Here is a 20,246-nt window from a genome sequence, read left to right as displayed (position 1 = left end):
GATGAACAGAACTGAAGATGATTTCTCTCGATTCCATGATTTTTCTCTCTAGTTCTTCACTGCAACGGAAGATGTTAGTAGATTTTCCCAGCAGACTTAGTGACTTTGACTGAAGACTGTGTTGCATTCTCATGGCATAGTTTGTTAAGAGAATAATATAGTCTGCGCTGCATATAATAAGTATTTAAACATAGTATCTTCAATTTGAATATTAGGTTTAATTCAACTTTCCTTGTTGATTTTTTAAACATAGTATCTTCCATTCGGTTCTAGTCATTCAATTCTTCATATAAATATGTATGTTAACCGAGTTAATGATCATTCTGTCATATATATATATATATATATATATTACTGACATTCATGTCCACAAACCACATAGTTGCAGCAGCAGCCTTATGACATGAGTATGAGGAACAAACAGCCATGCCACCACCTTAATGAGATGCAAGACCCTCCTTTTGCTACGATGACTGCAGCAATTCTATGGGGCATACTTTCCACAGTCATGATAATGCTTGTGGAAAGTATTATTATGGGCTCTGTGGAAGCCAGTCAAGTGTGGTGATATTCGTGTCCACAAACTACACAGTTACAGCAGCCTTATGACATGGGTGCATTGTCTTGCTGAAAGAGACAATGATCAGCTCTGTAGAAATGTCATGAATTAGGAAGCATTGCACTGTCCAGAATGTTCAGATGCCTCAGAGTTCAACACTTGTGGCACCACAAACAGAGGTCTGAGGCCAGGGCAGGAAAAACAGGACCATACCATCACACAGCCACCTCTGAATTTCATAGTTGGGATTATTCACTCTGGTAAGAGATGTTCACTGGGCATCTGCCACACCCGTCCATCTGCTCAGTAGAGGGTGTAGCGTGATTCATCATTCCATAACACAGCTTTCCAAGGTTCCATGTTCCACTGTACATGGAACATGGAACCTTGTTCCTTGTACCTCTTTGCACCACTGAAGATGACACTGCATGTTGGTTTGGGTAATGTGGGCTAGTATATTGTGGTCCTACCATGGAAACACATGTTGTGAGCCTTGGTTCTGAATGTTTTTGTGCAATATGTTCATAACACAATACACTCTATTCCATTTCCACTGCCAGAAGTAAATGAATTTAGCGCAGCTTGGCAAAGCTGAGCTGAACTAACATCCACAGTCATTTGCCCTAATCATTCCAGTTCAAAACCTCTTGTAATGCCATCAAGCCCAGCCTGTCTGATATTGTTACCATCAGTTCAAGGGAACAATGAGAGCTGAGATTTAGACTGAACAATTTCATTAGTGGCACTGCTAATTCTCTTGCATATTCATGTATCACATAAGCCAACATGCCATCAAGCACAAATTCACATTAATATTTTTCAACATACTGAACATCTCCTTTCATCTACATCAATTACATCAGCAACTGCAAAATCTCCAACTCAATGATACACCTTTGCAAAGTGATCACTCAGCAACTCAACTATTTCTTTCACTTCTATCACCTGTCTAAAATCAAATTGAAGAAAGCCATTCTTCCGCTTACTTGCTACATGATGAAAAAATTCTTACATTTACTTTGGCCTGCTTAGCTAATTTTTTTCTTCATAATCAGATTTGACCTTTCTTACCATACTAGTCACCCTTCTTGACCACACTTTGCACTACTGATAAGTATGCTGATTGCATTTTTCTTTATATTCCCTCCACAATGTTTTTTTTTTTTTTTTGCAGCCATATTTTCACCTATTTCACATGAAATTAGTGAAATCTTGTTACCTTTTTTTGGCAGCCATGTTTTCATCTCTTTCACATGAAATCAGTACCACTGTAACCTCAGTCTTCTTCTCCAACTCTTGAATGGATGGACAAGGCTCATTTTACCAATAATACCTCAGTGATACCTGAGTCCTCTTCTGAACTTCTTCCAGACAGACAGAAAGACAGATAGGATAATTCTCCAGAAACAAGTATCCCAGTCCAGATGGTATCTCTCTCGCTCTGTTGTGTTTCACAATTAACAACAAACCCATGTTGACTGTAAAAGCTGTTGCAATTGTCTCGTGTAACCAACAGCAAGGAAGCATGCATATATATGTATATAGCACATTGCCAAGAAGGATGTTAAAAGTTAGTGAGCAAATTACTGTCTAGTGGTGTTGTCACCAATGGTTAACTTCTTCACTGTCTACATTGCAAATATTAACTAATGATCACTGATATGAATTTTAATAATAAAATTAAAATAACAGATGACACTTATGTTAGGAAAAATATTTAATATTTTTCGTTTTTATATTTTCATATTAATCATCATTTCTTTTTAAGTCTTAACTTTAAAAATTATTTAAAAATTTAAATTATTTAAATTAGTTAAAACTTAATCTCAGTCACAAAAGCTGAGCTATTTTTTGTTAACCACATATAACTCGCCCTCATCTTTTCAACCCAGGAAAAGTTGTAAACATATGTTACATTTTATTATCATGGATGGACTAAGGGTTAGAGCCCTGTGGAAATGGTATTTGCATTTACAGCATCAAACTGCCCAAAGAGGAACATTCTAAGTTCGATTCTAGATACTGATTAGAGGAACTTTTTCTAATCCTATCTTCGACTGGTTGCTGAGATAGTCTATCTCAGTGGGAGGCTAAAGGTTGTATTCTCATAAAGGCACTGGTTGATTTTGAAACTTTTAAAGTTTCAATTCAATTTTTTTGGGCTATCATAAAATGATGGATTATATTATCCTCTGTTTCCATATCTTGAGAAAGGTGTTTTTTTTTTTTCTGCAGATTTTTATTTTATTTTTTCATTATATGTTTATTAATTTTATATTACATTGCGATAAGGTATATATGTGCAGATAAAGAGAGTCATTATAAGACAATCATTATAAAAGATTATAGGAAAAATGTAGTAACATAGGGAGGATGGGCATGATAGGAAGGACAGAGTAGTATTGGTAATGATTGCATATGAATTAAATCCAATCAGAACTGAAGCAACAATCGTAATAGTAGCATAATAATAACAGTTGACACATGTACAGAAAAATAAGAGAAGAATGGTTAAAATATTCAAAATGTGAGTCACAAGATATGAGTAACACAATATGTGTTTACTTGCTCATACCTTGGTCAAGTTAAGTGAACAGGAGAATACACTATTAGAGTTCAAGGGGAAATAACAGGTAATTCCATGGAGTCTAAAGACTAATTGCAGGAGACAAAACTATCCACACAATATCTATCATACTTCTTACACTATTACTCAATTTACAGGATGGTTTCCACTCCCCCTTGTTCTCCCCCTCTAGCCAAATGTCACAAAATATCTCAACTAACTTTTGCAAATCTATTCTCTTAGGAAGCATTCCAGAGACCATTCATCATCCTGGTCACTTGCCTCTGTATCTTCTCCACCACTTCCTCATCCTCAAGAAACCAAGATGATCATGAATATGCAGGTCCCTTTATTTGTCTCTTTATTTATAAACTGGGTTTATAAAACTTCTTTTTTTTTAAAAAAATAAGAATCCCATTTGCAGATTTATCTGAATATTGCCAGCAAAGGTTGGTCGATTGATAGAGTCTCTGCTACTAATGGCTCGCAAAAAGTTAAGCAAGTTTTGAGCGTGGGTTAGTAGTTGGAAGGGGGTCAGTCATTCGATGCTGTTGGCACACTCTCCCTCGATGAGTCTTTGAACTCCCTGGAGGTGTCACATAATAATAATAATAATAATTACAATAAACACTATATTAAGAAGAAACATAAATAATCATTTTAAAAAAATCAATTACCAGGAAAGAAACTATTTGGAAAATGATGAAGAGGAATACTGCTTGATGGTCCTCCCATAAATTTTGAACTTTTGCGTTTGAGAACTGGTGCTGATGACTGACGGCTGTAAATCTTCTCTTTATCTACTAGAATATAGAAAAACAGTAATGATTTAATGAAAGGCTTAACATATAAATTCCATGAAACACTTTATCAATAATTTCGATTAATTCTTATAGTATTCATTATGTTGTCTAAACTAAAAATATTTGTTGAAATAAGACTGATCTTAAAAAAAAAACATATCTAATATTTAGAAACAAATAAATATAGCATACATAAAATAGCTAATGAGGGCAAAAGATAGTGCAAAGAGTGAATTTTTCTGCAGAAAGATAAGTTCTTTTTTGAAAGTATTTAGCAACAATGAAGTCACTCTTTTTTGCATCATTATATTTATGAGTGTTTGTGTAATTAACTGTAAGGATAGTGTGTTTTAATTTTTGAAAGGATTAATACTTGTTTTTTCACATGATGCACACAATACAATGTATTGTGTATCATGGTGCCAATGCACAAAACAATGTTGAGCAAGTTTAACGTGCATGATTACGTTCACTGCAGCATGTGCAAAATGCATTACCTTTGCAGACCATGAGATTTTTGAAGGAAAGTGAAATTGGAGAATGTTTTTTGTGGAAAAAGTTTGCAAACAAATGTCAGAAGTGTGAAGGGAGTAAGAAAAGTGATAGCATGATGAAAGAAGAAATCCATGATAATGTGATTGGCATAGTTAGTGTTGAAAGCAGCATGAGTGACTATGAATGACCATGAAAAATAAAGAGAATGACCAGATAGTAATGGTTAAAAAAAAAAAAAAGCACACTTATGTGGAGTTCACAGAACAAAACATGAGCTTGAGTAGTTGGAGAAATGCCTGGCAGATGGTATAGCACAGAAGCAAAAGAAACAGGAAAAGAAAGCAGAGCACAAAAGAATGAAAACATGAAAATAAGGACTGGATTTTGTATGGTGATTGATTGATATGAGGAGTCCTCAAGGAGAGTGTGAAGAAATCATGTTTTCCTAATGCTAAGATAAAGGATGTCAGTGATGCTGTAATGATGCAAAGAGTTAAGGTGAAAGAGATGTTTATTTTGGCTGATACAAATGACTTAGTAGGTGACAAGTGTGGTGTTCAAGAAAACATGAAAGAGTTGCTAGTGATGAAAAAAAAGTAGAGTGAGAAAGTAAAAGTTGTGAGCTGTTGCCATGGTATGACAGAGGCAAGCTGAGATGGAAAGCCATGATCATGAATGAATCCGTACACAGATCGTGCAGGAAGAATGGTGTGGAGTTTGTTGACTTGTGGAGTGAGTTTGATGGAAGGAAGGATTTATAAGGGCTTGCATCTATATGGATTTTGTGTCTGGAGTTTTGAGAAAGTGTTGTTCAGTGAAAGCCTAGAAATACAAAGTCAGGGAAACTAGAATGTTTACACTGCATCAGGCCAACAATATACAAGTGAGTGTGGGTCCAGGCAACCCAGAGGAAAGTAAGTGGGAGAGTAATCACACGATGCAAAATGTAGCATGCCAGGTTCTTAACTTTAGTGGGCTCAGTAACACAGGGTAGAAGGGAAGTTGTGAAATGAAAGGGATATTGTGGTTTATATATATAATAGTAACGTGAGAAGTATTTGAAAGGAAGTTTTTAGCATTGATTATCACAAGTTGGACAAAAGTTACAAGCATTAGTGAGACATTTTTGAGCAAAGATGATATGATCATAGGAACTGAATGCAAGGAATATGGTATCTTCAATGAGGACAGAAGGAACAGGATGAGAGGAGGAGTTTGGCTAATGGTAGCAGAGGAATTAAAGCCAAAAAGAGTTGAAGTACATCATTGGGATGGAGATTCAGAGGGAAGCTCATCTGAGACTATCTGGTTTAAGATAGAGGCCAACACGACTAAATATGTAATTGGTTTATATAGCTGCTCAGAGATAATTACCTGCAGCAACATGTAATGGAGGGGACATGAGGTTTGAGAGTGCTATCTGATCACTGCATCAGAGAACTTAACACTAATCAATGCAGCTAGGCTGCCTTTGCTTGGAGAAAGTGATCATATAATCTTGACCTGGAAGATTGCTAGATGTGGAATTAAAGCAGGTGATTATGACAAGCTGAGGAGTCAGCTTTCAGCATTACTATTGTATAAGAATTTAGAGGGGAGAGATGGAAGTGGTGCATGAGAGGTGGTCAAGGGGTGTTTGAAGAAACCAGTATCAGAAATGTATACATTAAAGCCAGAAGGATAAATCAGGTAGGAGATAGATGGACTAATAGCTTCATTAAGCAGGAGTTTCACACAAAGAAAAGGTTGTGAAGGGATTATAAAGAAAAAGATGATCAGCATGCCCATGAGCAGTATAAGGCACAGGCAAGGAAAGGTAACCAGTACAATATGGAAGGCCAAAGTTAATTATAAGAGAAAGCTAGCTGATGAGATCAAAAGAGATCCTAAAGAGTTCCTTCACTATGTGGCATGTAAAAGGTAGAATGAACATAAAAGAATGACTTTAAAAAGTGCTGATATTTCATGTAGCCAAGTATAAAGTGATGTGCTTTGGGAAGAGATCAGAAGCTGTGTACTACAAGGACTTTCTGTGTAGTACTGTTACCCCCCCATCCACACACTGCTTACAGAATTGTACAAGCCTGGTTCCATTCATGGTGCTGTGTGCAGCCAACATTCATGTGTTTATCACACAAGAGTTATCTAACTATATGGAATATGCAGTAGGGAGATTATGAGAATCATGTAGCTGTAACAGCAATTCACAAGGTTGGAACGAAACTCCTATTATGTACAACATGCTAAAAACACTCGGGATCAGTAGGATGTTTGTGTATCATACTATTAACTGTTATGACTATACAGAAGGCATATCTGACTGCCAAAGAACAGGCCAGCCACACTGTGTTAGAACATAACAGCTTGTGAGGACTGTGAAGGTGGGCCTTTGCCAAAATCCTGTGATAAAACAGAAGGTGATGTTGGGAGAGATGAACATTTTGCAGAGAACAATGTCACATGTACTGCTAATTGATGATGATGATGATGTGAGAGTCTGTTTTGTTCTACTGGACACTTCTAACACCACAACCTATATGGTTGAGGGTGATAGTTCTCTTGTGGTATGCAAACAACAGACAGAGATATCCTCTTCGAAGACAAGATTTTCACTACTGAAGATTCGTTTAACCACCAAAATGATCAGGTATAAGCCCCAGATGGTCACACAGCACGTGTCATAGCACTCGGGATCAGAGGAAATCCAAATTGCATTTCTGCAAGAAAGGGGTCAAAACATTTGCCAAAGTGTATGAAGACAACATGCTGGAACCTGTAGTTTGGCTCCTGAACAACACCTTTTGTCACAGTAGGAGGAAGTGGACCTTCCAACAGGACTCAGTCCCTACACACAAGGCCAAGACCACATACCTGTAGCTGGAGACAAATGTGCCCAACCACACATCACCATCTCATTGGCTGTCTAGAAGTCCTGATTTGAATCCATTGGACTTCAAATTGTGGTAGGAGATTGAGAGAATAGCCTGCAAAAAAATGGCACCTGAGCATCGCCAGCCTGAAGGTGGATTTGGAGCAAGTAGTGGCAGTGTTTCCATTGGATGTTGCACAAGCTGCCATTGATATGTGGCCACAAAGACTTCAGATGTGTGTGAAGGCAAAAAGGGGACATTTCTAATATTGAATGTGTGTATAAGAGCATTATACATGTGGTTTGTATGTCCTGAAAGCTGTAAGTGATTTATTGATAGATTAAAGGTTTATGCATTGTTCAGGTTGTAACAGTATTTATGGCTAGACTAGGTATATTGATGGAACTAAACTGCAGGAAACTGATGAGGTGACAGACTTGAATGTGACTGTGGACAAGGAGTTGAAATTTAGAGGACATATTGCAAAGGTAACTAAAATAGCACAACAGATTACATGGTTGTTGAAGAACATACTAACAAGCAGGGATAGAGAGGTTATTATTCCCTAATATAAGGCTTTAATAAGGCCACATATGGACTACTGCATACAGATCCAGACTCCTGGATTCAATGGGGAATGAAAAAGTTGTAGAGAAGATCCAGAAGCTAGTGACAAATTGTGGCTGGCAGGTCAGTAGAATGGTCCCTATGAGAATGGATTGATGGTCTATAGGCTTCAAAAATTAGCTGATAGGCAAAAAAGAGGAGACATGATATTATCATTTATGTTATTAAAAGGGTTTTATAATATTGACAATCAAGACTTTTGTTTTCAATACCTCTCAAGAGGGGGGGGAGAGAGAGAGAGAGAACAAGGAGTCGTCACTGGAACTAGCGTAACAGTGTGGTTAGCAAGTGTGTTAGGCCTAAATTTTAGGTTTGGAGGGTGGTGAATAGGTGGAATGAGTTGCCAGAAGTGATGTGGGTGCTTCATTAGTAAATGGGTTTAAGAAGAGGTATGATAGGTATTGTGTGAATGATGGCTGGTTTGTAAATTATGGATCGCCTACAATGAGTCTGCTGACTCCATGGAGATACCTGTATAATAAAAATAATAGAACATACTCTATGGTGAGCAACATGGCATTGTAAAATGCAGGTCCTGCTTTAGTAATGTATTCACATTTTATAATAAAGTGACAGAAGAATTGGATAAAGGAAATGATTGCACCATGATAATGCTGAATTTTTCAAACGTATTTGGCAGACAACTGCCTGGAAAACTATTGCATAAGTTGGAGCAATTTGGAATGGATAGAAAGGTGGTATATGATGGGGGGGGGGCTGACAATAGTGTATGGGGTGGAGCCAAGGCAAATTAGGCAGCTAGTAGAGTGCCTCAAGGTTCTGTACTAGAACCACTACTCTTTAGTTTATATATATTAATGATATAGGGAATGATTTTGGGAGAGGAAATTTTCAGTTATTCATTGATGATGCAAAACTGGGGAGGGCAATAGTTGATAAAGGTGTTGTAGATATCCTGCAGGATGATTTAATTAAATTGGCATTGTGGGAAAAATATTATGGTTATCAATTTGATGTTGCAAAATGTAAGGTTATGCACTTCAAGATGAAAAGATTACATACTTTGTATCATATTGATGGAACTGGATAAATAAATTGAGCAATATTTATTTAATGAAAAGGTATTGAAATTAATGGGAACCAAAAAAGCAATCATAGAAGATTTTTATAAACAGAAAGTGCAAGATGGCACTGTGACATATTAAGAAGATCAGCAGGGAAAACAACTCTGGAAATACAAGAAGAAAATTAGTTCTCGATCCGATCATTTCATCAGAGGATGTCATTGTGAGATGGATTTTACACTTTCCTCTAGTTGGTGAAGTAATCACCTGTATTGTGGCTATAGTGGCTATGCAGACTTTATGAAAAGAATATATGTGAAATTAAAAAGCTGGTGATTATAACAAGCTTAGGAGACAGCTTGGAGCTACAACATGGAACGAGGAGTTGAGCAGTAACGAAATAAATACTGCATGGGAACTGACAAAGAAACACATAACACATCAATGTGAATGTATCCCAAAGGCCAAAAGGCCAAATAAGGTAGGAATAAAATGGATGAATGTGGAGCTTAAGCATGAAATCTGGAAAAAGAAAATACTTTAGAGGAAGTACAAGATGAATAATAGTAATAATCAGATTCATGAAAAGTATAAAGAACAACATCCAGGAGTTACCAGAGCGATTTACTAAGAGACTCTTATAGTAAGGAAAACAAAAATAGATTATGAGCAGAAATTGGCAAATCAGGCAGAGAAAAGCCGTAGAGAGTTTTTAGATATGTGGCAAGTAGAAAGAAGAATGATCATGGTAAGATGATGTTAATGGATGAAAGTGTTAGAATGGTAACTGCTGCAGAGGACATTGTTGAGGTATTTAGTGGTCAATTTTTAAGGGTGTTTCATCCTGATTGGGGTGGAATCATGAGGAAATTAAGTGTAGAGGACACAGGAGAGGATGGCTTAATTGTGAGTAATCAGGAGATATTTGAGGAAATAAAAAAACATGATGTCAATAAGGTGATAGAATTTGATGACATATCACCACGCATCTCAGGGAAATGTTCCAGGGAATCAGTAGCATTGGCATGCCTGTTTAATGAGAGTTTTGCTGGATTCCAGGGAGTAGAAAGACGGTAAAATTGTTCCATTGCATAAATGTGGTGATAAGACTGTAGCTTCAAATTATAGGCTGGTCTGTATATCTGAAGTTGTTGTGGTAAAGGTCCTGGAGAGATTTGTGAGAAGTAGGATACAGAAATGGGTTGATAACAGTGGTATTCTCTGTGGTTATCAGCATGGTTTGTTAAGGGGAGATTATGTTTCACTAACTAACTAACTTATGTACTATAGCAAGGTGACAAATACCTTGGACAGGAGAGATTCATATACAGTGGTGGATTTTGCAAAAGCTTTGAAAGACTGCCACACGACAAGCTGCTAAATAAATTGAAATAGACCGGATAGGATAACAGACTTCTGAGTTGGATCAGTGACTGGCTGTCAGATAGGTATCAGACAGTTGTACATGGGGGTGTGGTATCCCAAAAGAGAAAGTCACAGTGGTGTACTGCAGGGGTCAGTTTTGGGACTACTATTGTTCAATTTGTATGCTAATGATATTGGGATGGGTTTAACTAGTGATACACAGTTGATGCAAAACTTGGGGAGAACAATGCAGAGTCAAGCAGATGTTATGGCCTTACAAGAGGACTTGAATAGATTGCATAAATAGGTAGATAAGTGCAACTTTCAGTTCAATGTTGCAAAGTGTAAGGTTTTGAGATTTGGCAAGCAATGATGGGATGCAAAGTATATACTTGGTGGGGAAACTTTAAAGGAATTAGAGGAGATGAGAGATCTAGGAGTGATGGTGGACAAGGACCTGAAATTCAGAGACCACATTGCACAAGTTGTGAAGATGTCGCATCGGGTGATAATGATGTGGAGGATCCTGACATGCAGAAATACAGAGGTTATGATGCCATTGATGAAAGTGATTGGTGAAAGTGCCATTGGTGATTGTATAATGCCTTGATCAAGCTTCATATGGATTATTGTGCACAGTTTTGGTTGCTGGGTTTTCATGGTGGCGATGAGGATATGTTGGAAAAGGACCAGAGAAGATTCACAAAGGTTGTCAGTGGTCTTTGAAATGTGGAGTACGACAACAGATTGAGAGATGTAAGTTGCAGAGCCTTGTGAATAGGAAGAAGGGGGGGAGATATGATTGAGACATATAAGTTAGTCAGGGGTTGTTATCAGGTGGCAGGGGGAGGAGAACAAGAGGCCATTGCTGGAAACTGTACGAGGAAGGTGTGAGCAGAGGAGTGAGGAGTAGGGTCTTGGCATGGAGAGCATGCAAAGAACTGGGTATTCATAGCCAACCACCATTTCTGATGGCCATTCCCCTATCCACCACCTGGGTACCCGCTTGGTCGCAGTAGCTCTGCTCCAAGATATCTAGAAAGTATAAGGGAAAACTGCAGACTGAAAAGGCCAGAAATTGTAAAATGTAAAATGTTTGGTATAAAAAATGATGTCAAAATTTACATTAATATTAATTATGCCACAGATGTTTATTACACAGATAAATATTTTTCCTTTTGGATACTTTCTATAGGTATAGGGTACGCTTTTTTTTTTTAAATGAGGTGAATTATAGCATGAGAAGTTTAAATTCATATCAAAATCTTAAAAATAAATAAAAGAGGACAGAAAGCAACACACACACACACACACACACAGTGCATAAAATAACCCATGGCTCTAAATAAAACAAGGAAAATGGGGCATCAAATGGTGTGTATGTGGGGGGTGGGGATGAAATTATTTTCACAGACCTAAAATATAGTATTTTGACTACAAAAACTGTTAATGCAAATTGGAGCAAAATTAGGTATTTAAAAAGGTATCTTTGTTCACCTGTTGTGATATTTTAACGTAAAGTAATTGTGCATTTGTAGCAGATATATAAGTAATAATAAGTAAAATTTGATAAATAGCAAATGAAACTGAAAATTAATTTTGCAGTTTTAGCAGTATGTTTCTTGGAATTTTGTTGTGCCTGATTCAGCTGGCCTCATTTATTTTTCTGAAGAGTTTTTTTTTTATGCATAAACTTGATAAAATCACCGACTTCATTATTTAATTATCATTGATTTTACTGTGTCATTATGCAAGCGATTTTTCTCCTTTCTACATAATAAATTCACTAAAGAGAAAAATGTTCTACTGAAGGGATAGTACTGGGCAGTGTCAAAATAAATTCAACAATGGTCTTCATATTCTCAAAAGGAATATTTTCATTATGAAAGTGTTGGAAAACTATCGGTATATGACTTACAAGTTATCATAATATAATAATATTCTGTATTTCTGCAACAGAGTGTGTTTTAAATGTTATGAAAATGTTTCATCTTGGAAATTCTAATCTGATAAATAGAACATATTTGCATCCCAAAAGCAAGTGCAAGGTAGCAAGGACAATCTTCATGAAATTTGTATAGGGATTTTATTATTATTATTCAGGACCTCCATGAAGTCACAAGACTCATCGTGGGAGACCCACTCCAGAAAACACAAAGTTCAGCATACCACTCCTTGAACTTATTCACCGCTCACACCACTCTATAAAGCAATGCATTTCATGGTTTAACTACCCTCCATGCAAAGAAACCACTCCTCACCCTCCTGCTCATGATTTCCTTTTGCAACTTCTAGGGATGGCCCTTTGTCCTTGGTAGTTACAGGGAACTACTTCTCAACAGTTTAAGTGTCTCAATCATATCACCTCTCCTTTTATCATTCAAATTTTGCAGTCCTCATTCCCTTAGTCTATCCTCATAACTAACACTGTACAGTACTGATATTATCTTTGTTATTCACCTCTGCACTCTTTCCAAGGTTAATTTATCCTCTTGAAATCCTAGGGACCAAATTTGAGCATAATAGTGCAGAAATGGTCTGATTAGGACTTCATATAATGAAATGACAACTCTATCTCTGCTGGTCAGCATCCTTTTCAGTATTGCAGTAATCTTCTAGGTTACCTTCACCACTTTCACAATATGTTCTCTGAATTTCAGATTTTCTATTAATCATCACTCCTAAATCCCTTGCCTCCCCCCCATACTGGAGGAAGTATGGGGGGGGGGCATTGATGGGAGACAGAGTATGCAGTCTCCCATCAATGTATCCCCAACTTCAAAGCTTGACATTTAGCTGAATTAAACTGACATCCTCATTGATTTTTCCATCTGTCCATTTTATTCCAATCCTCTTGAAGGGATACTACACCTGCGCTATTACTAATAACCCCTTCTGAGCTTCACATCATCTGCAAACAACTGAATATCCCCCACTGACAATGTCATTGATATACAGGTCCTAGTACTGGGCCCTGTGGGATCAAACTTGTGATCTTCTGCTTCCTTGATACTGCTCCCTCATACAAAATTCTCAATTATCAATCAGATGGATAATTATTTCCAAATTTAATTCCCTCACCTGACATCTAAACCCATGTCCTGCAGTTTAAATATCAGCTTATCATATGGCACCCTGCAAAATCGAAAAAAAAAAAAAAAATGGCAGAGTAAGCATTTCTCCTCATCAACTGCACTTGTCACTTGATAAAGGCAATCAAATTACTAAAACAAGAGCTCCTCTTAACAAATTAATGCTGAATATCACAGATAACATTATCTTCATCTGTCCAATGCAGTAAATGATCCCTCATTAAGTTTTCCAAAATCTTAACAACTACTGATGAAATACAAAAGTTGGCTATGGTTTGACACTTCCATTCTACTACCACCCTTATGCAATGGCATTATCTTATGCTTCTTCTTCCACTCCTTGGGAACATTTCCTGTAGCCAGACTCACTGAAAATCCAAGTCAGCAGTGTTGTCAATTCTTTAGCACATGCTCTCGAAACCCATGATGAAATACCATCCAGTCCCATTGCTTTATTGACATCCAAAGTACTCAGTATTTGAAACACATTCTCTTCTTGCACTTCTAAATCTTGAACTTCCCCATCTCTCTAGTATTAAAACTTACTTCTCCAGGATGAAATATCCCAAGTGTGTTTATCTACTCCAACAATGTTGGATAAAAATGGGAGTAGATTTTCTTTAGATCTCAGGGCCAATCATATTCCAGTTTTGCCTTCCTTACGACACTAGTCACTCTCCTCGCTCAAGTCTTATATTCGTCGTGATTCTGCTTCTCCAACCCCCTCCTTATTTCTCTTCCATAACCCGTCCCAAGCTAATTTCAAAGATTATTATAATCACCTGCCTTATAATTCCACATACTTTCCTTTCTCTTTGATACTCCTACATGTCTATTCATCTTCCAAGTCAAACTCACATGGTCGGAACCATGTGAGTTTGACCATGTAGTTTTGTGACCAAAACTACATGGTCACATGCCCTCTCCAACCAGGGGCAGAGAAGCCATATAGAAAAAAAAACTTCTTAGGATTTTCTTTGGATCTCAGGGCCAATCTCTTCTCATACTCTAGTTTTGCCTTCCTTATCATACTAGTGATGTATGGTAAGGAAGGCAAACTCTTCTGGCTTGAGTCTTATTCTTCATGCATCTGCCTTCCACCCTTCTCCTTATATCTTTTCCATAACCTCTTTTTCACCTGCAGTTCCCAGTTGATATTGTTAATCATCCACTTTACACCAAATTGTATTCTCTTTTTCAATTGTAGTATACAAAAACTTGCCACTGCTGCTAATAAATATTTCATCACCAGTTCCCAAGCACTGACGATATTTTTACCCTTCCAATTCCTCCATCCATGGAACTGTCCAAGCTGATTTCTAAGATTATTATAATCATTTGCCTTATAATTCCACATATGTTCCTTTCTTGTTGATACTCCTGCAAGTCAAAAACATATGGTCACTCTCTCCAAATGGAGACAAAGATGCCATTTCAGTTATAATTAAATCTTTCTTCTGATGCTATGACCAAATACAAAACTCTTGAACCTTATGTTCCCCAAGATATTTGTCCCTCAAGAATTCCAGAAATTCCAATCCTTTAACTACATGTAGTTTCCTCTTCCCAATTTATACTGCTGTACTTAAAATGTCCCATAACAATTATTCTTTTTTGCACTCACCAAGCTCAACTGCCTAAACATCTCCTGCTCTTCATCCACTATGTTTCCTGGTTCATAGCAGCACCTCACTAAATATCATGTCCTGTCCACCTCATACCAATATGCTCTCAAAACCATTAGTGCCATTGCTATTCAAATCTTCCACTCTGAGAGGACACAACTTATCATTTATTATAAGCAGTACTCCACCACTTTGTTTGATCTCCCTATATTGCCAAAAAATGCTATACCTTGCTACTTCTATTCCTGTCAGTATATCATCTTTCATCAACCATGTCTCAGTGATCTCAATACTTTTTGGAGAGGCTGATGCTATCCATACCACAAATTCATACCTTTTATTCCAGATACTCCTGGAGTTTGTATAAAAAATCAAGGCACTGTCACTGTTTCTATACCTATCATTATCCTCTGCAGACTTCAATGGATTCATCATTACACAATGTATTCCAACAAGAGACCACCCCACTACCATCCACCCTTATAATTCTAATTTCTCTGCATCGACACACTGACTAGTTCAGAGAACAACATTCTCACCAAATGCCTACGTCTCATTCAAATGCAAGTCATCTCTTGCACACAGGTCCTTTCTGTCTTTAGATGCCCTCCCTGTATCCACATAATGTAAGCCTCTATTTCGACACATTCTGGCTATCAATACTATCATTTTTGATGCTCTTCTCCATCGCTCTGAATTATCATACCAGGGCAACACACCTCTTCACTCTTCTCAGATCTCTCACCACACTGCCTCTCAGGTCATTTGTACCCACCATCACAATCATCTTATCCACTCTTTCACCTCACTAATTGCCATAGTCACACTATATATCATTCCTAAAGGCAGACATCCTCTCTCTTGCACACCATGGATCATTGAGTCACCATACATCATGCCTCTTGCCACTCTGTTTCTTCCTTGCTCACCTGCATCTGTCAGTCTCTCTCTCTCTATTCCTGGTTCCTACACTGTCTCTCCTTTCATTCCCTCTCCTTCACTGGTTCTCCTAATCTCTCCACTTCTATCATTCTCATAACACTCTGTAACTCCTACTCTGATTTGTTTTGCATTTACTGTTTTCAATCTCCTAATCTCTTCTTTTATATGTGCATGATCAAAAATGTAAAAGATTTATAGACTGTTAGAATGAGCAAAAAGAAGGAAACTATTAGTGTCTGATGATAGGCTAGAGTATCCAAAAAAAAAAAAAAAAAAAAAGTGTCACCAAGAGTTTTTGCAAACAGCTAAAACTAAAAGTGCTAATAATGCTAATAATAGAAATTAAGTGAATGACAAGAGAGTTAAGTCAAGATTTGATGAAAATAATGATAAAATGAACATCTGGAGGATGAAAGAAGCAAACAACATGAATGAAAAGGAAGTTACTACAATGAAGTAAATGTCAAAGGATTATTGCATAGTGTTATATGTGAATTCAGTCATTAGTGTTCAGGTGAATAATAGTGTACATAAAATGTTTTCCAGGTGGCACATGGAGACCAATAATGAATATTTTGTGTGGGAGGAACAAGCATTGGGATTATTGGCAGCTTAGGTACAAACAAGATGACTTGGACAGTGAAAAGGGATTTGAGGAAGTTGTTGTAGAAGATAAGGAATAATGGTGTTATTAGGAAAATGGTAATCTGGGCATATTTGTCCAGATATGATGCGAGTTGAGTAGAAGTATAGAGATAATGAATAGGAAGATGACTGAGTTATGTGAGGCAAAAGGTATTCTTGTGAATCTATGAGTGCATTAGAAGTGAAGTTGGATTAATAAGGTAGATGGATTGCATTTGAATTGAATCATACAGTAATTGTGAAGCAGGAGGATAATGGATGTAAGGATTACGAAGTGATTTTGGCAGGCAGGGTGATGCATGCATAAAGGTTGGGATATGTGAATGAATGGAAATCAGAGGTGGGATCAGGGAAATGGGAGTAGTCAAACTGATAAGGGAAAAAAAAAGAGAGGGAGAGAGAGATCGAGAGAGGATTTATAAAAACAGATAAAAGTAGAGCGTGAAGGTTTTGGAGGGATGGCTTCAGAGAGCATGGAATTGTTCATCCTCAAATTCCTGATGTGCCCAGGATGTTATGATAGTACTACATGAAAATAATATATCTTTGCTAACTTCCTATCACCAATTTTCCTCCAAATTAATCTGTTCTCTCTGGACTCCAATATTGTCAAATCTTATATTTTAGTCTTCAAAGGAACTTCTTAATGTATCAATTCACCTAGATCTTGGTCTTTCTCTGGGTCTTCTTGAAAAGCACTTGTTTTGAACATTTCTTCTCTTTTCCTTTCTTAACTTTTACTTTGCATTCTGATTAATTGATTGCACCACCTGTGATTAACTCTGCTCACACATTCCTGAATACCAGCAATGTCAAGTACCTTCTTAATCAGTTATCTTTCTGATGTCCACATTTTTAATGTGATTCTACATTGATGTTATCTGTTCACTCCCCCACTATTCTCAAAATGCTCAAATCTGGTTTAAAGCCCAACTCTCTGATCCATAAGTTAGAATGGTTTGAATATTGTCTTACATACATCTAATGAGTAGAAAAGATTGTGTTGGCAGTACATGCTGGTTTATTTAATGGTATTGATTCACAACACAGATTGATGGGAGGATGATGTTTATTGGCTTCTTGGCTGGTGTTGTGTTCAGCATCTTTGGAGCACTGGAACAGTTTGTCAGTACACAAAAAAACAGATGGTGTCAATTAGAACTTTAGTTCCTTGTGTAGTCCATTACAATTTTTTAAACAAGTTCCACTGTTATACCAAATTGTTGTTTTATCTACTGTGATGGACTGTTTCAGTGCTCCGAAGGTGGTGGATGTAGTACCAGTAAAATATCAGCTAAATGAGTTGATAAATATTATTTTCTTGTCGTTCTATGATGCGAATCTGTATACCAATACATGAGTTAGCACAAACACATACATTTACTTTAGTGTTTTGAATAATTTCTCTTTTATTCAGTGAGTTCGAAGCCATTTGGTGTGAGGTGGCGTATAGCAAGATTAAATACATAGTGTGGTGTTGTTACAGTCCTGGTGGATCATTGCTAGTGACAAAGAAATGCATCACTAAATAAATAGAATAGATGCAAAAAAGTAATCGATGTGGGACTTTAATTATCTCATTGATTAGGTAGCTAGGAAATTGCATGAGAAGAAAGAAACTGAATTTATTGAGCTGTTGCGTGACAACTTCCTCAATCAGTATGTGACAGAAGGAACTCATGTTCGAAGAGTGTTAGATCTGATTATAGTGTCTGAGTGGGGGGTTTCAGTTAAAGATGCAACTATGCTGTATCACATGATCACTAGAAGCAGCAACTATGCTGCTTCTAATGATCATGTGATACTCAGTTGGAAGTGGCTAAGTTTATGAATGTGCCATTCAGAAAAAAATTGCATGTTGAACTATAAAACAGGAAATTATGACCAGCTGAGGGGATATGCAAAGTTCTGTAGTATGGTATCAGTCGTTGGATGGGAAGGATATCGAAAGTGCATGGAAAGTGTTTAAAAAATACTTAACTGATTCAATATCAGAATGTGTCAATAGAGTCCAAAGAATAAATATAATACAAGTGAAATGGATGTGTAATCTGATTAAGAAAGAGATTCATAAACAAAAGATGATGTGGGAAGAATATCATATGCATAAGGATGATGTCAGTTATGATAATTATAAGAGGATGCCAGAAGAGTCAGTACAGAAAGATAAGTGAGCTACAGAAAGATAAGTGAGCTACAGAAAGATAAGTCTGAGTATGAAAAAAAACTAACTCTGCAAGTTAAAGACAACCCCAAAAGAATTCTATTGTTTTGCTGCAAGTAAAAGAAAGAATTAATTTCAAAGACTGAAAGAAATCACTCTACTAAATGCAGATGGTATTATGCAGGTGACTGATGCAGAAGTGATTGTTCAACTAATGAACAGCCATTTTGTTTTGCTAAAAGCTATCAACCTGGTATATGCAACACTGAGGTATATATACCACTGTATGAGGAACTTATGTGAATGAGGAGGAAGTAATAGAGCTGTTGCACAAACTGATTAGCAATTCTGCAATAGGAACTGATGGGATATCAGCATGGAATAGCCAGTTCAGCTGAACTGGCTATTCTTTTGACTAGGCTATATAATTTGGGTCTCAGAACAGGGAAGATTCTACAGGAGTGGAAAGAATGTATGGTAATCCCATTGCACAAGGGTGGTGCAAAGACTGATGTATCCAACTATCAACCAATCAGTATCTCAGGAGAGGTGGTGAAGATTTTGGAAAAGTTGGCTAGTGCTCGAATTCAGAAGAGGGTCGACAGAGAATCTCTATTTTGCAATGAACAGCACGAGTTTACTAAAGGAAGGTCATGTATTAGCAACTTGCTCACATTCTGTAATAATGTTACCACTGAATTAGACAAAGGGAATAGATTCACTATGATACTTTTGGATTTTGCTAAGGCTTTTGACAGAATACAGCATGGAAGACTGTTACATTAATTGGAGAATATGGAATTGGATTGTGGACTACTGGCATGGATAAGAAGATGGCTGATGACTGACAGATATTATTATTATTACATCACACCTCCAGGGAGTCCAAAGACTCATCGAGGGAGGCCATCTACTCTACAACTCTTCATCTCACTACTCCACCAACCTTCATCATCTAACACCAACGCCATCTACCACCATTAGTACTTTCACAGACAATCACAAACATCCATGCCCATGGTGGGATTCGAACCCGCAGCCTTTTGGGAGCGGATACACTAACCACTCAGTAGACAACCAGATATTGAAAAAAAAAAAAATAACGTATTGGGGGGGGGGGAATCTGCAAGATTCATGGTAACCAGTGGTGTCCCTCAAGGATCAGTCCTTGGTCCATTGTTGCTCAACATGTACATTAATAACATTCAATTGGGCAGGATTTAACATCCGAAATACAGCTATTTGCTAATGATGCAAAGATAGGTAGGGTAATCAGGAATGCTGCTGATATGAAGTACTTGCAGAATGATTTGAATAGGCTGGAATTATGAGCATGTGACAATGGCTGTCATTTCAATGTTAATAAATATAAGATCATTCACATTGGTGTAATTAGATATCCAGTGTTGTATTATATTGGTGGGTTAATGCTTGAAGAAACTGATGAGGCTAGGGATCTTGGATTTTA

At 37.1% G+C, this 20,246-nt stretch overlaps 1 protein-coding gene across 1 annotated transcript in view; it reads right to left on the bottom strand.

The window, feature by feature from the left end:
* Window positions 1-20,246, bottom strand: part of unc79 (UNC-79 domain-containing protein) — a 1,277,183-nt gene that overhangs the window by 576,904 nt on the left and 680,033 nt on the right. The window contains exon 31 of the mRNA XM_090395893.1: window positions 3,803-3,928. Within this exon, the coding sequence (XP_090252019.1) occupies window positions 3,803-3,928 (126 nt within the window). The remainder of the gene's footprint in view (window positions 1-3,802; window positions 3,929-20,246) is intronic.

This window comes from Typopeltis vanoorti, chromosome 1 (genome assembly GCF_054136105.1).
Source record: "Typopeltis vanoorti isolate ZY-2024b chromosome 1, IOZ_Tvanoo_1.0, whole genome shotgun sequence".
Classification (NCBI taxonomy): domain Eukaryota; kingdom Metazoa; phylum Arthropoda; class Arachnida; order Uropygi; family Thelyphonidae; genus Typopeltis; species Typopeltis vanoorti.
This window is presented reverse-complemented; position numbering and strand designations above follow the sequence as displayed.